The following is a 14,892-nucleotide window of genomic DNA, read 5'->3' on the forward strand; positions in this document are numbered from 1 at the left end:
ATAATAGGCATCACACTTTACTGGAGGCATTTATAAGATGTAAACAAACGGTTAATAAGTGGTTTATAACACACTAAAATGTGGTTATGAACAGATAATGACAGCTTAAGTGTTTATTAATGGCCAGTATTTGTCAGTAATTATAACTTATCCTAACTGTGCTTTACTGTATTATCATTGATCATATGTTAATGCACAAGCTTTCACTGACAGCAGTTGACAAATTCATGACATACACATTACAGAGTGTTAGCATTTATTAAGTGTTTATATATTGCTTATACATGATAAATAAAATAAAGTGTTAGTGGCCTGTTCTGGTGATTTAAAGCTCCTGTTTGAATATTTTCTCTGATGTGACAAAGAAGAACAACTTTATTTTAATTCTCTTGGGGAAATTTACTGAAAACAGGTACTTTACCTTTTTTTTTACTAAAAGCGTATTTTCAAACTGTATTTTAATCATATCTATTTATGTTTTAATTTACGTTATTGCTTAAACTGGCTGTGGGAAGTTGATTCAACTGTATTTGAATTAATTCAGACCCATCAATCCTCTTCTCGTGGACATGGGTCCTGCAGCTAATTGACAAGAGAGGTTTGTCAGCATGCAGACTGAATGGATGGGTGGTGGAGGTGGTGTGTGTGTGTGTGTGTGTGTGTGGGTGTGGGGGGGTACATGTCCATCACAGATCAGACAGGCAGCCTGAAGAGTGTGGAGCTCGCCGTGGTGATGAAGATGGGACATTAAGTGCAGCTCAGGGATTGTTGTCACATCTGAATAATAACTGTCAGCCGTGCAGGCCACAGGGATCAAACATGAATTTGTATTTATACTGTACACAGACTCATCATGTCGTCTTCCTCCTCTTCATCGCTGGCTGCCTCGTATATCACAGGACCATTTAGACTTTTTCAAGACAGCGCACTCATTGCTGATTTTCTTTGTATTCTTATGGCTCTTTTTATAGCTCTGTAGGCTATCAGAGAGATTTATGGCACAGACGCAGAGGTGGAAGAGGTATTCAGATCCTTTACTTCAGTAAAAGTACAGATACAAAAGTCTAAAAGTACTCCATTACAAGTAAAAGTGCTGAATTCAAAATGATACAGAAGCATAACTACAGTTATGCAGAATTATATTCTGTTTTTATCAGGACAACGAACAGATTTTAATGTTGTAGTTCCTCAATGTTTAACCATTGAAATACTTTGTATACTACTAGTGGAGTAAAACGTACAATATTTCCTGATGAATTGTAATGGAGTAGAAGTACAAAGTAGCAGAGAAGGAAAATAGTCAAGTAAAGTAGAAATATGTCAGAGTTGTTCTCAAGTAATATTTCCTTTGTAATAGCTAAGTTGCCATTCATAAGGGACACCAGTTGTGTGGTTGTGCAGTGATTGGGATGGACACAATATTAGAAACACCTCTCTTTATAACCCAATACAATTCAACAGCTTCCCTAAAGATGTTTGACCAAAAGGAAATTCCCAGAGCTTTCAGCCCCTTCTCATGGTCTTCATCAGTAGGGAGTTAGCTCAGTTGTCATTGCTGTTTACTGCAATGATAATCGTGGAAGCTACACATATAAAACCCAAAAGGATGTGGCTGAAAGCTCCTGAAAAATGTCCAGTCAGTGGACCATTTAATACAACAGCTCTTGCATTGGAGTGCAGTATAGTTTCAGCCATGTGTACCTAACTGGCAACTGCACAAACGTTTAAGACATTTTACTCAATTTTGTCGTTAAAATGAGACTAAATAACTCCAGCTTCCTCACTCTGCAGCCATGAAACAAGGAGCTCATATACAAGCTGTTATTTTTTGGATCTCTATTCACGTTTTCTGGGCGACGGCGCACGGCTCAGAGATCAAAGGTGTTCATTTGCATTAATTAACGCCACTCAGTTAAATATTACCTTTCAGAGCCAATCAAAGCGATCGAGCCAAAACATGAAGACGAGACATCAAAGCGCCGCCAATCGATGCAGCGCAGCAGCCTGATGGTCACCGTGTAACCGAACCGAGGCCTCATCATTATACAACTTTGTAATGGACGCTGCTGTTGACCGCTGTCCGTCTCCCCTTTTAGTGCTTTAAAACGACTCACTCATTGAAATTAGAAAATAAAAAAAATCTAATGAGACTTAATGCACTTTGTGTGTGAGAGTAAAAAACAACAACAACAACAACAACTCTAAATACTCTTCTTTTCTGGAGTAATGTATGGCCCTGCTGGCACCGGTCCTAAAGGGGATGTTTGAACAGAAATGCTTGTTTGATCAGTTAAAAACTCGTATTTTTGGGATTATTTATTGCATGTCAATGGTGGAGGGAGACTCTTCTTAACAGACCATTTTCCTCTCTAAATCCACTTAAAATGGGCTAAAATATTCAGCTTTTTCCTGCCTCTCTTGTGTCTTTTCATGCTGCTCTAATTGCCATAAAGATGTAGAGGTATACATTAAGCACACACGCCATATATATACAGTATATATATAGGGCTATTTCCCTATTTCCATATATGAAACTGCTTGCATGATCAGCAGAAAGGCTTACCCCTACACACACTTTCACGCACACACACACACACCCACACACACACATACATACACACACACACAGGCTGACATTGTGCGCCATGCAGGGCGGTGTGAGCTGCAGAAACACTGTCCACTCTGCTTCACCCCACTGGCACGCGAAGCCACATCATCATCTAAAGCGAGAGACGGTTCTTTCTCTGCAGGGATTTTATTCTAATCTGAGGAGGCTTTTTTTTTTTAACCCAAAAACTAAAAAGAAAAAGAAAGAAAGAACGACGGTGAGAGGAAGCCGGTGTGTATTTGTTTGCGCGCGGATCGTTTCAGTGCGGGGGATGAATGTAGGTTGTGGAAGGTAAGGCAGCCGCGGACTGGGTTATGTGTCTTTATGATTTACGAGCCTGACTCCAGCCGCGGTTCAACCAGAGTTCATAACGCTGCATGCCTCCAGACGTTATTCTCTCTCACTGCGTCTCTCTTCGCCCTTAAAAAAACAACTGCTGCTTAATAATTCTGTTCTGTTGGATTCAATTGAATTAAGATGTTGTTGTTTTTTCTTCTTCTTCTTTAAATCGCGTTTCAATTCAGGGAAGAAGCAGAAAAAACAGCTGCCGCGCAATGGACTTCTGTTTTATTCTGTGGAGATAGGTTACTTTTTTAGCAGATTGTGTTATAACATTTCATTTTTTTCCCTCCTTGAAAATGTTGCAGACAGCAGCAGCATCCATTCACTGACAAAAGGCAGTTATTTATGAGCAGTCACGGGCCCTAATGTAGCACATTAATGTGATTTCAGTAAACACACAACAAAAAGACAAAGTAGTTACTTTTATAATTATATTTAATGTATTTTCTATTTATGGGCCTATTTGTGTTTGTGTTTGTGCAATTAGTGCTACTGTTTGTCATTTGTTTGTATTGCTATTATTATTATTAACATCTTATTATTTTTTAAAGACAAAGAAAAGTCTTATAATAAAACCTCTTTGATAATCATTTTTGTTTGTTTTAGCTGCTTTACCACACAATGAAAAATACAATGAGCCTCGCTGTAGGACAGTGAGGTCAACACTTATTGTTCAATTATTTGATTTCTGCACATATTTGACAAGATCCTCTGTTTTGGTGTTTTTTGCAGCGGGTTTATTTCCACCAAACTCTCATGTTCCCGTTGCCTCTCGGGCCATAGAGAGGCTCGCTATTCATGTCAGCATACTATTGAGTTGATAAGATGGATCATGTGGTCTCCTCCCTGATTCTGTCTCTTTTTTTCCTGGATCCTCTCAGGCCAGAAGCTGCAGGGCTCTCTGGAAACCTGCCATGTGACATTTGGCTGCCAGCGCTCCGCCAGAAGGTCAAAGGGGGCCCCGGTGCACATTTTATGGAAATGCAGAAACCCTGTGCGACACAAAACACCCAGCAACAAGACTTCTTCTTCTTCGGCCAGGCTTTGGAGGATGTCGGCGGGTTCGGTGGCGCAGCTGCACGCCACCAATTGGTGCACGCGGAGACGTTTGAGCGCACGTTCCCCCGGAGGTCAAAACAGCAAAACACCAAGTTTCCTCCGAGCAAAAAGATTTTCCCCTGGATGAAAGAGTCCAGGCCCTCAAGTGAGAAACACGGCAGGAGAGCCGCAGGTCTGTATGACGTAAAGAGGCGTTTTCAAATGAGGCGTTTTCATTCATGTCTCCTTAACGAGCTCTTAATGGAGGGATGAGGTCATATTTCTCCTTTTCACGTTCAAACCGTAAGGTGGCTTTTAATGAAGCTATACAGCCAGGCAGCAGCAGGATGATAAACAAACATTGGCTCATTTAGGCTCCCATTTTTTTAGTTCGAATCATAATTCGATAAAAAAAATTACATTTAATTACATGGCTTCAAAACAAACACAATCACAACAAAACAAATACAATAATATAAATGATTGGGATAATACACATGTTAAAAGAAAGACTATTTATTTATTTTATTTTAGTGGAGTAAAACAAAGTTTCCCTTCATTTAACTATTATTCATTATTTTAAGGCCTGATAATAATGTGTCCCTTTAAATCAAGTATTTTGTTGTTGTTGTTTTTAAAATATATTATCCAAGTTTGTGTCAGAGGCCTGTTTACAATCTGTACCGTTAAATCTTCATTTCAGGAACAACCTCTTATTTACTCACAGAACTCACCACTTTAGAAAACCTAACAAACAGCTGAGTTATTGGACGCCATTTTTTAAATGTGGTGACCTGCTCATACATCTCTCAATCTTTGTGTAACACCATAAACCCCTGATTTAAGTAAACCACTTTGTGTTCTCTTAGTTCCTGTCTTTTCCTCTCCTCTCTCACCATGTTGTTGTCTCAGTTTTATGTAATGTAACCTTTATTCAGAAAGGCAAGGTTAGCAGAGCGTTCTGCTCTCTTCACAACTGAGACTCAGCAGAGATAGGATAATGATCATGAAGTCATGAATAAAAAACACACCTCCCCTCAACAACCTTCCTTTCCTTTCCTGGCTGTTTGTCTCCACAGACTGCACCGTTAACGAGAAGAGTCCAAGCGCGACCCCGGCCTCCAAGAGGACGCGCACCGCGTACACGAGCGCGCAACTGGTGGAGCTGGAGAAGGAGTTCCACTTCAGCCGCTACCTGTGCAAACAGCGGCGCGTGGAGATGGCCAGCCTGCTCAACCTCCACGAGAGGCAGATCAAGATCTGGTTCCAGAACCGGAGGATGAAGCTGAAGAAGGACGAGAGAGTGCAGGGCCCCATCACCACCACCTCGTCCTCCTCACCCCCGTCCTCCCCCTCCGCCCCGGGCAGCCCCACTCTGTCGAGCCTGGGTTATGTCCATCTGGGCGGGGATTTCCAGCCGGCCTCCCCTCCGCTCAAGTCCCAACAACACCAGTCCCAGCCGGCGTACCCGGCAGAATACTCCAAATATCCCGCTGCAACCTTCACGCACAACCCGCAGTTTAACGTGCGGTACGAGACGCACACCACCTCACGCGCAACAGACCCAAACGTGGATCTTAACGGGTCATATTTCCCACAGAGCTGCAGGCAGGACAGAATCATGCAGGCTCCAAAACTGACTCATCTGTAGCAGAAACACGTGAATTCCTCGAGTCTCCACAAAAATACCTCCCCCTTTAATTTATAGAAGAAGCTTTGTCTTGATGCATGTATTTATATTATTTATTTATTGGAATAGTTCATCTACATATTAGTCTCAGGTCATATTTACTTGTATTTCTACACATTTATTCGTTTTATATACATTGTTGTGCGTACTTTTACGCATGGGCCTCTTCTAAATATTGTTTCAGAGGCTTGTGTATCTCAGATTAAAATGTTCCATGCTTTTATTTCAGCTCCATAAATAAACGCAATTTGTTGAGATTTCACCAGACTCTCCAATAAATACTCCTCTAAGAACTAATACAAAAAGACGCCCGCTAAAGCAGCTAAAACGTTGGAATAAATGCCAACTTTCCTTGTTTTTTATTTTGTTAAAGCTTAATTAGCACTTGAGGTCTATAACATAACATCACATCTTATTTAATCACAGAGTCCTTAAGGAGTGAGTGTGGACGTGAGAGTTTTTTTTGGGGGAAGATATTACATTATAGTCGTTAAAAAGAAGCGAGGCTTATGGTTCTTCAATGTGTCTTTTGTTCTTTTTATGGGCGAAGTGGGCCACAAGCTGCCAATCTGTAGAAAGAGCGCGTGATGGATCACTGATCCACTGCGCTGCTTTAGACTCAGTCTGTCAGCAGGACTGATGTCGAGAGGCCGAAGAAATGTTTTTGGACCAAAACATTTACAGAGAGCTTTTAAATGTAAAAGTTTAAGTTGAATAGTCGCGCAACAAAAAAAGATATATCTCTCAGTTAAAACGTAGGCAATACATTAAAAAAGGTGATGACATTTTTTACTTTTTAATTGTATATTATTACTTGTGTATAACTTTACTGGCATTCAGGTTTGGTTAAATAAATAATTTATCAGTCTAGTGACTTTTGACATCTTCAAGACAAAAATAATATTTTCTAATCTTTAAGGCCAGTGTTATTATAACATGTATACTAAATCCATATTATTATTATTATGTTAGATGGTGATTATTTTCACTGTTTGACATTTGGAGCTCTCGTAACACTGCACTCTGAAACTGTGTCCTGATGTTTGTGTTCTTATCAGATGGATGAGCGAGTTTGATTGAAGCTCTTGTCATGTAAATGCCAGCCGTTTGATGGACGAGCCCGCACACTTGACAGAGTGCTGTAGGTCCTTTGCCATTGGCGTTTAGCGGGTCACGTGGTGTGTCAGGAAGGTGATATGAGGGTGGAAGGCAGTTTTACAGCTTTGACATACTACCTAGAAGGTTAGGGCAAAGGGAGCACCGATTAATGACTGCTCGGTCTTGATCACTTGTGAACAAACAAAAGGGCCAAGTCCAGGATGAACTCCTACTTAGACTACCCAGTGTGCAACCGGGGAGAAAATATTTTCAGTGCCAAGGCCGGATACCACAATTTGAACCATGGATACGTGTCATCCAACTCGTGCGCAACAAGTGATAGTTACGCACCGGACGGGCGCTTAGTTACCGCAACTCCTGCGTCACACCAGACCCCGAGTCTCCCTCTGCACCACCAGACCCACGTCAACCTGGATCTGCAGTTTGTGACACCGGGGAACTCCATGTACGGGTCACCGCTGGAGTACGGACATCACCAGTACGGCCTCGCGCCCGAGCAGGACCGGAGCTTCATTCACGCGCAGGTCTCACCCGTGGGATCAAACATGGCTCCCTACACCGGGGACAGCTGCGGGCCTGGAGCTGCAACAGGCAGCCAGTATCTACATTTTGGAAATGGGGAGCAGAGGCAGCAAGAATATCCAGAGAGTGTTTACACGAGGTTACCGCTCCAAAGTAAGGAGAAGGATTTGGACCATGTGGAGGAAACTTCCAAAACATTCGACTGGATGAAAGTGAAGAGGAACCCACCTAAAACAGGTTTGTTCATCCTGAGACAGATTGACGGGAATTAAGTGATATTCAGAGAACCCACGAAACATTTGACACACAGGCGTAAACGGTGCGTAAAAGCACAATTCAGTTGTTAGAATGATGCACAAATTGATCTGAAAAATGTGGCAACTAAATTTGGCAACTAATGTTCTTCTATTCATTCTCATATGTTTCATTCACATCGAAACGCCATGCTTCAGCTCCATGACTTTCATGTGTTTTTCTCCATCATTCATTCATTCATCAATTTCTCTTTCCACAGCTGTCCTGTCGGAGTTCGGGATTCCCGGCCAGCACAACGTGATCCGCACCAACTTCACCACCAAGCAGCTCACCGAGCTGGAGAAAGAGTTCCACTTCAACAAGTACCTGACGCGGGCGAGGAGGGTGGAGGTCGCTGCAAGTCTGGAGCTCAACGAGACGCAGGTGAAGATCTGGTTTCAGAACCGCAGGATGAAGCAGAAGAAACGCGAGAAGTCGGCCTGCGTTTTGGTCAAAGCTGCGGAACCTGTGGAGAAACTCGCCGATCCCAACAGCTCTCCAAAGGGAAAAGGGAAAGACTGTGAACCATGATGTGACTTTTGATTAAAAACAAACAATAAGACTGTGGGCCTGAGCAGTTCTCCACTTCTCTCTTTCAGCTGCACCGTTCCAGAAATAAACTGTTAAAAATGCACGTGGACTTTGTGAAGTAAACAGGGTATGTTTGTGTCTGTTATGCACTCATAGTGCAATGATTAATGCTGAATGGGATTCTGTTCTGGTGTTTGTAACCTTCTTATCATGAGCCCATGCTATACGTGTTTTGTGTTGGAGCACTGAGGTACTCAGTGTCACTGTTTGCACTATTTATTTACAGGGTATTTTCCAACAACCGTTGAGATTTTGTAGCTTAATAAAGTTTATAAAACGAAAAGAAAGTGTTGTATTTGCTGTTTATGTAAAAATAAATGTTTCGACTGTAAAAAAAAAAGAAAAAGCTCATTAAGTTCCAATCAAACTTTTAATTTTGATACAGAGTTTGAAGTATTTTCCTCCGATTGTTTTTAAAAAATATATGTAAATAATAAATTGTTCTAAATATGAATATTTTTGAATCGCATCACCAACTTCTTCCATAGTCTCGCCAATGTCCCCTTGCATAATGTGACAAGAGGCATCTTTCACACACACGGGGTGACCTTTTCACCTCCAAATACCTCCGGGGGCTCTAAACATGACAACAAACTGTAGGGAGCCAGGTCGCACCGGGGATTTGTTACCCAAATTCTGCTTGGACACAGCTGACACAGGTTGCAATGACATCCACTTGTATTTTACATAATTTGAGTGAGACATTTTTAATCAAACCACCACATTTTCTCCTTTTAAAATCAGAGGAAGTGAGTCGATGATTTAACATTTTAAGTGCTCATTGTGGCCGATGATCAACGTTTGCCGGACCGGACCACCTGGTTTCATGTGATGGTGAAGGGGCAGCAGGTTCAATATTTGCACTGGGTGTTAGGTTTGCACACACAGTTTCTGCCCCAGCAGCACTGGCCTGTTGGTGCCCTTTCTTCCTAAAGCTGCGGTTCACACAGAGTTCAGGCTCGAATGAATGCAGAGTCAATCTGTCAAGACACCAGAGTGGCTCCGAGAACTCCACTATTGGGCCTCTCATACTTGAGGTTCCTGCAGGTATTTCTTTCAGAGAGGTGCTGCACATTTTAACTGTAAACTAAACGATATGACTGGACTGTGAGGAAACACGTCAGTGCTGAAAAAATGGACATTTATTCTTACAAAATGAATACAAATATGTATATTATTTGTGGCATTTCATAAGTTGAAAATGCCTCAATGCGACATCCACTGTGTTAAATCAACCCTGATACAATGATGACATGGAGTCGACGAGTTGGGACATCATGAGATTTATATAAAAGAAAAATATTAACGCCTTTTAATCAGAAGAGGCCAGGAGATGTCACAGAGCAACTCCTGCCACACACAGGTTAGTTAGACTCAGACCTGGAGGTGAAACAACACTTTAATAGTTCGACAAAAAAGATTAAAAGCCATTTAGTCAGCGTTCCGGTTTATGCAAAACTAAAAACTGTTATGAAGGTTCAGGGCATGTTTCTAGGAAATGGAAATCAGCAATCATTTGAAATGTATCCACATGCAGTTTTCCTCCAACTATATTAAAAATGAATACAGTTCCACTAATAGAAGTTACAGTTGAAATACCACACGGCCCATTACTGTAAATTATAAGAAGGGCTGAGAGGTTTGTTGTCGTGCATTTCTTTGAAAGCCAAAAGCTTCCAGAAGAGTCACAAGGCCAAGGACCGGGGAGGCGACGATCGATAAGGTGAATAGTGACAGATCCAACAACAAAAAAAGGGGGACGGTGCAGAAAACAAGTGTGGGACTCCATTCCAGAGGTGTGATCCCTGCCATCTCTGTAGGTAATACCTCAGCGCTCCCAGCGGGCTCTCCATCTGGAGGTGTCAGAGTCTGTGCTGCAGTCAACACGGCGGAGACAGATGTTCAGCATGGGGGAAGAGGAGGAGGATGTTTTTCACCTTCGGATTCAGCTCTTCGCCTTCTGCCGGTACAATGTAGGGCAAGGAGAGGAGAGGAGAGGATGGTTAATGAACACTGAGGGACAAGAGGGAAGATCATTTATGATGGCAAAAAATAATCAAAAGCTCTGCAGCACGATCACCTGACTGCACAAACACGAGGGCTATTAATACATACGGCAGCCAACCTCTCTGTCCTCAAATATCTTATGCATCTTTAGCCGGCCCGCCTCCCTCTGCTCTCTGTTTGAGGTCAACCCGGTGCTGTTTGTACCCCATGCTGCTCGCAGTTGTTGCAGGCTCTTTTACAAGTCTATTGCCATGCTCACTTCCTTGGTTTTCTACCAGTTCCTCTGTCGCATGTCACTCTGCAGGGTCCCAGGGCTTCAAAGGGGAACTAGATACAGTATTCATAGGATAACGGGGGGGCTGGTCATCTAAGAGATACAACAGTCACTTGTATTGCTACTTATCAAACACAGCTATTTAGGTTATCTATCATACATACAGGAGATTCTGTAGTATGCAGAGCATTATTTTTGTTAAATTCATCACATCAGATCTGTTCAGCAATAGAACGATAAAGTCATATCTCCATTATTGTCCCTGTTGTTATATCATAAAGATAGAGAAAATAATTTAATGGCTGACTGAAGAAATACTGGACAGTAAGAAGCAGAGCTTCAACTAACGATTATCTTCATCGTCAATTCAATGAGCAGATTCTTTCCTTGATTAATCGTTTGGTTCCCACAAAATTACAAAATTCCTAGAGCCAAAATTGAAGTCATGAAATGTCTTGTTTCATCCTCACATTTGAGAAGCTGGAACCATGAAATGTTTGTCATCAAATGAAATGATTAATCAAAATAGTTGCATATTAATGTTCTGATTACTTGAGTTATTGTAGCAGCTCTAGAAAGAAGCAAAAACGGTCAAAGTGCAATCAAGAAATCAGACAATTACTGTTTTTTTTAAGAAGGTATCCGAGATTCTCAAACCCAACGGCAGCATAAACACATGACAATGCATTTAGATTTCAATACGCTTTATATTATTATTCATTTTAATGGAAACTATACTTCTTAAGGAAGTGATAAAGTGTTGGAAATTAGAAGTACCTAAACTATGACCAGTCACATGTGTGACTTTTATTCTGTAGATATTTATCAATATTAATTGAATATCCTCAGTTGAAGCCTTGTGGAGAGAAATGCTGCCTAGTTATGAATGGCACGCTCTCTTCTTCCTTTGTTGTGGCACTGAGGCTCTTTTTAGCCGAGACTGGGAGATTCTTGACAACCATCCCCCATCCGAGTTAGGCTCTATTGGATCTGGAAGCGCCGGCCGACCTGAAGCCCCAGCCTCCTGGGTCTCCCCGCCCCCTGCGACTGCATCCTTTCCCTCTCTCCATCAGCATAGTAACTGAGAGAGACAAGTGACTTGGCCAGGGTTAACGTCTTAATACTCGCTGGGATTGCCTCCAGGATCCAAATGGCTACCCCTAATAGTTTTCCTCCTCCTGTGTGCCTGTCAGTCCGCCATAACTACATGCCGTAAAGAAAAACAAGAGTAGCCGAGAGGCGGCGTAACGAAGCAGCACAATGAAATAATGAGGGGTGGTGAGGAAGAATAGGGGCACCCATGAAAGGTTTTGGTGTGAAGGCTGGAAGACGCTGCCTGCTGCCCACACGCTGACGTCCTGGACACTTTGCATGGAGAGGCTGTACACTTGAAATTAAACCGGCTTCTTCCTTTAGAGCCCAGGAGAGGAGGGGGGGGGGGGGAAGGAAACCAGAACTCAATCAGTGTCACGTCACATGGTTCAAAGCGACCAATTCGATGCTGCCAGGAGGCTGAGAAATGCAAGGTGACAGTTCATTTTACCAGTGACAGTGTGTCGGTCTCGCTTGCTGGTTTCCCGAGTCAATTCCCAGCGAGCAGTGAAGGTTGAGCGTTGCTGGAGACAGACAGCAGCTATACCCCCCCCAACCCTACTTCTTCTTCCTCCTCCTCCTCCTCCTCGTCCTCACCGCTCTCTCATCGACCCCGCTCTGCTTTGTATTCCAATTAACTGGACAGAGGGAGAGGCGGCGGTGTGCAGGATCACAAGCGCAGGCAGACACACTCTCCTGGCGTCCTTCCAGTCTCTCAATCCCGCCGATATCAATAGTGCTGTGCTTCCCTTTTCCTCTTTCCTTCCCCTTCCCTTTCCCCCATCTAGCCGGCTCCTGACAAGGGCCAGTTGTTCCAGGGGGATAATTCACAGATTCTTCTTTAACAACCGCCTCTAGGGACAATGTCTCGGTAATGAAAAATAGGTCCCTCTCACACATTCATACATCACGTGTAATAGAGGTGTGCAATCACTCAGTCGAGTCAACGCACTGCGAGCTCTAACTGCTCTCCTTAACAGACACCTCAAATAATGCTGAATTAATATTTTGAAATGGCTCATATATCCTAACATAATACAATTTGAATGATTTTCTATTGAATGCTCTCAGGGCTAACATTGATCTGAGTACAAGCTGAGGTAACCCCTTCCGAGTCAGTCAATATGTGGCTCACTGAAGGTTGTAGATTTAGCGCAACACATTTGCTCCTCTGTCTTTTGTGTCCTCAATCTATCATCACTTTTTTTTTTTACTTCGCCGCCACCAAAGCCCCCCCCCCCCCCTTACACTGACATATGTTTGAGCAATGGGTGGGTTGGGAATACAATGATACTGAGGAAATCCGAAAAGTAAACCACCTCTTTTTATCTCCTCGAGCAACACAAACATTTGCAACTGACCCTTAAGAATCAGGACAAACACCTTTTTTCTTTTTGTATCAAGGGGGTTGAATATGCTGTGACGTGCTTATATTAGGGCCACGTTTGAGCACCAGCTATTTGCTGTTGGATAAGGTGACACCTATTCTTACAGAGTGATTTATGCTCTTGGTTTAAAAACAAATGGTTATAGTATAATCTGCATCTTAAATCTTTACACGATTTTGAACCTTTTAACAGAATCTTGGATGCAAATTCCTCATTTTAAACAAAGAACCTGCTCCTCAATCACAGCACTTCCTTTTCTGAAATAAAGATAAAGACAGACAGAGCCTGAAAGACAGGCATGGCTGCTTCACTGGACCTCTGGACTGCAAAAGAGTTTACCTATCTTGAGAATGCAATGTGGTGTGTGTGTGTGTGTGTATGTGTGTGCGTGTGTGTGTGTGTTTTGTAGGACAGGATACACACACTCAAACACACACACACCCTTCATGCCCTGAGGATCCTCCTGACTCTCTGTCCTGGCTCTATATCAGATCAGAGGGACCCGGTGTCCCTCCCCACACCGCAATGCAAATGAAAAGGAATGCGCTGATAAAAGGCCAGATCCTAAAGATGAGAGGGCAGAAGGAGGACAGAGGCAGCGAATGCTAAAGGGGGGGGGGGCAGAGAGCCTCTTGGGGAGATGAGAGGTGGCGGAGGAGTCAGTGTTGGTAGTAGCGGGAGATCATAGCCTCAGCTGCGTTTGATACAGGGCTTTTGTCGCTCTTTCAGCGGTGCATTGTTGGGTGGTGTAATCCCCATCGGATTACAAAGGGCTTCCCTTTTCATATGGGGCTGACCCAGCAGGCAGGTGGCTGGGGCTCTGTGGAGCTGTCAAGGGGAGGGAACCCTTTTTTCCTGGGGAGGGGACCCCAGTTCCTCTTACCTTCACAGGGGCTTTTTGCTGGGAGGCCAGTCAGGCGCAGGTCAACGTGGGGACAATTCTGACATGGGACTCAACTCGCCCTGACCCTCTGGCTTCCTGTAGAGAGGTGACAGCGAAGGAAACTATCGTGAAATATCGAGCATTCAACATGAAATGCAGAAAAAATTTAAAATACGAATATGCACTGAGAGGAAATGGCAGTTACTCCTGCAGATGTGGGAAAACATAGTTTTATTTAAGAGTAAAGCAACACAGGGTACATTTTTACTCTAATCCAAGATTTTAAAATTAGTGCAGCACCTAGAAAACATTTCAAGTTTCAAGCCTTTGGCCTGCAGGAATGTGTTTTAAGCAAATGTGTAAATTATCCAAGTCTTTTATTGCATTACACTTTAGATGTGCTTCAAAATGTTACAATCAGACCAATTTCTGTTCAAATACTCAGGCCTGTTAGTCTGTGAAATAGCAATTACTGTTGTGTATGTGTGTGTGATGTTGCTTAGGATATGAAATAATTATCTTACAAGCTTGAATACACATTAGTTCAACCTAGCCTTGACTGATATCCGGTGTATTCTGTCGATGTGAGCAGTGTCTGATTGAGCTTTGGTTCCTTGATGGCTTCTCTTGTAGTGTTTCAGTAACACGTGGATCAATACGGCGATAGTCAGACCCACCACTGTTTCTATTAGTATCACTACTACCACCAATACCTCCTCTAATGTCAACCACATATATAAAAGCCTAGTCCAGTACATCCCATTGCTGTTCACCCACTACTGGTAATATAAACCATTCATCCATGCCCTGTCAGATATAGTAAGGGACCAATTTAGTGATGCTGCATTCACGTGCTGTCTGAAATACCCTAATTAGTTTTCAAGCTTAAATCAAAGACCCATTAAAGTGGAGATTGTTGTAATTTAAACAGTGAAAGTGAGAATTTCTGATACCCAATTTGACAACATGTGCTATTTATCTATTTATTTATCTGATTTGGTAATTGAGCCTTAGCTCTTACATCCTTTTTTTCTTGTATAGCTT

At 42.6% G+C, this 14,892-nt stretch overlaps 2 protein-coding genes across 2 annotated transcripts; both read left to right on the forward strand.

The window, feature by feature from the left end:
* Window positions 1-2,879: 2,879 nt before the first annotated feature.
* LOC306794560 (homeobox protein Hox-A3-like) lies at window positions 2,880-5,639 on the forward strand (the record flags this gene model as incomplete). Its single annotated transcript, XM_079292674.1, has 3 exons — window positions 2,880-2,899; window positions 3,832-4,181; window positions 5,068-5,639. 3 exons carry the CDS (start codon window positions 2,880-2,882, stop codon window positions 5,637-5,639), a joined length of 942 nt encoding a protein of 313 aa, XP_079148800.1.
* A 1,358-nt stretch (window positions 5,640-6,997) lies between these two features.
* Window positions 6,998-8,144, forward strand: hoxb1b (homeobox B1b; the record flags this gene model as incomplete). The annotated part of the gene is made up of 2 exons (XM_079292675.1): window positions 6,998-7,556; window positions 7,834-8,144. 2 exons carry the CDS (start codon window positions 6,998-7,000, stop codon window positions 8,142-8,144), a joined length of 870 nt encoding a protein of 289 aa, XP_079148801.1.
* Window positions 8,145-14,892: the final 6,748 nt, after the last annotated feature.

This window comes from Melanostigma gelatinosum, assembly GCF_949748355.1.
Source record: "Melanostigma gelatinosum genome assembly, chromosome: 21".
NCBI lineage: Eukaryota > Metazoa > Chordata > Actinopteri > Perciformes > Zoarcidae > Melanostigma > Melanostigma gelatinosum.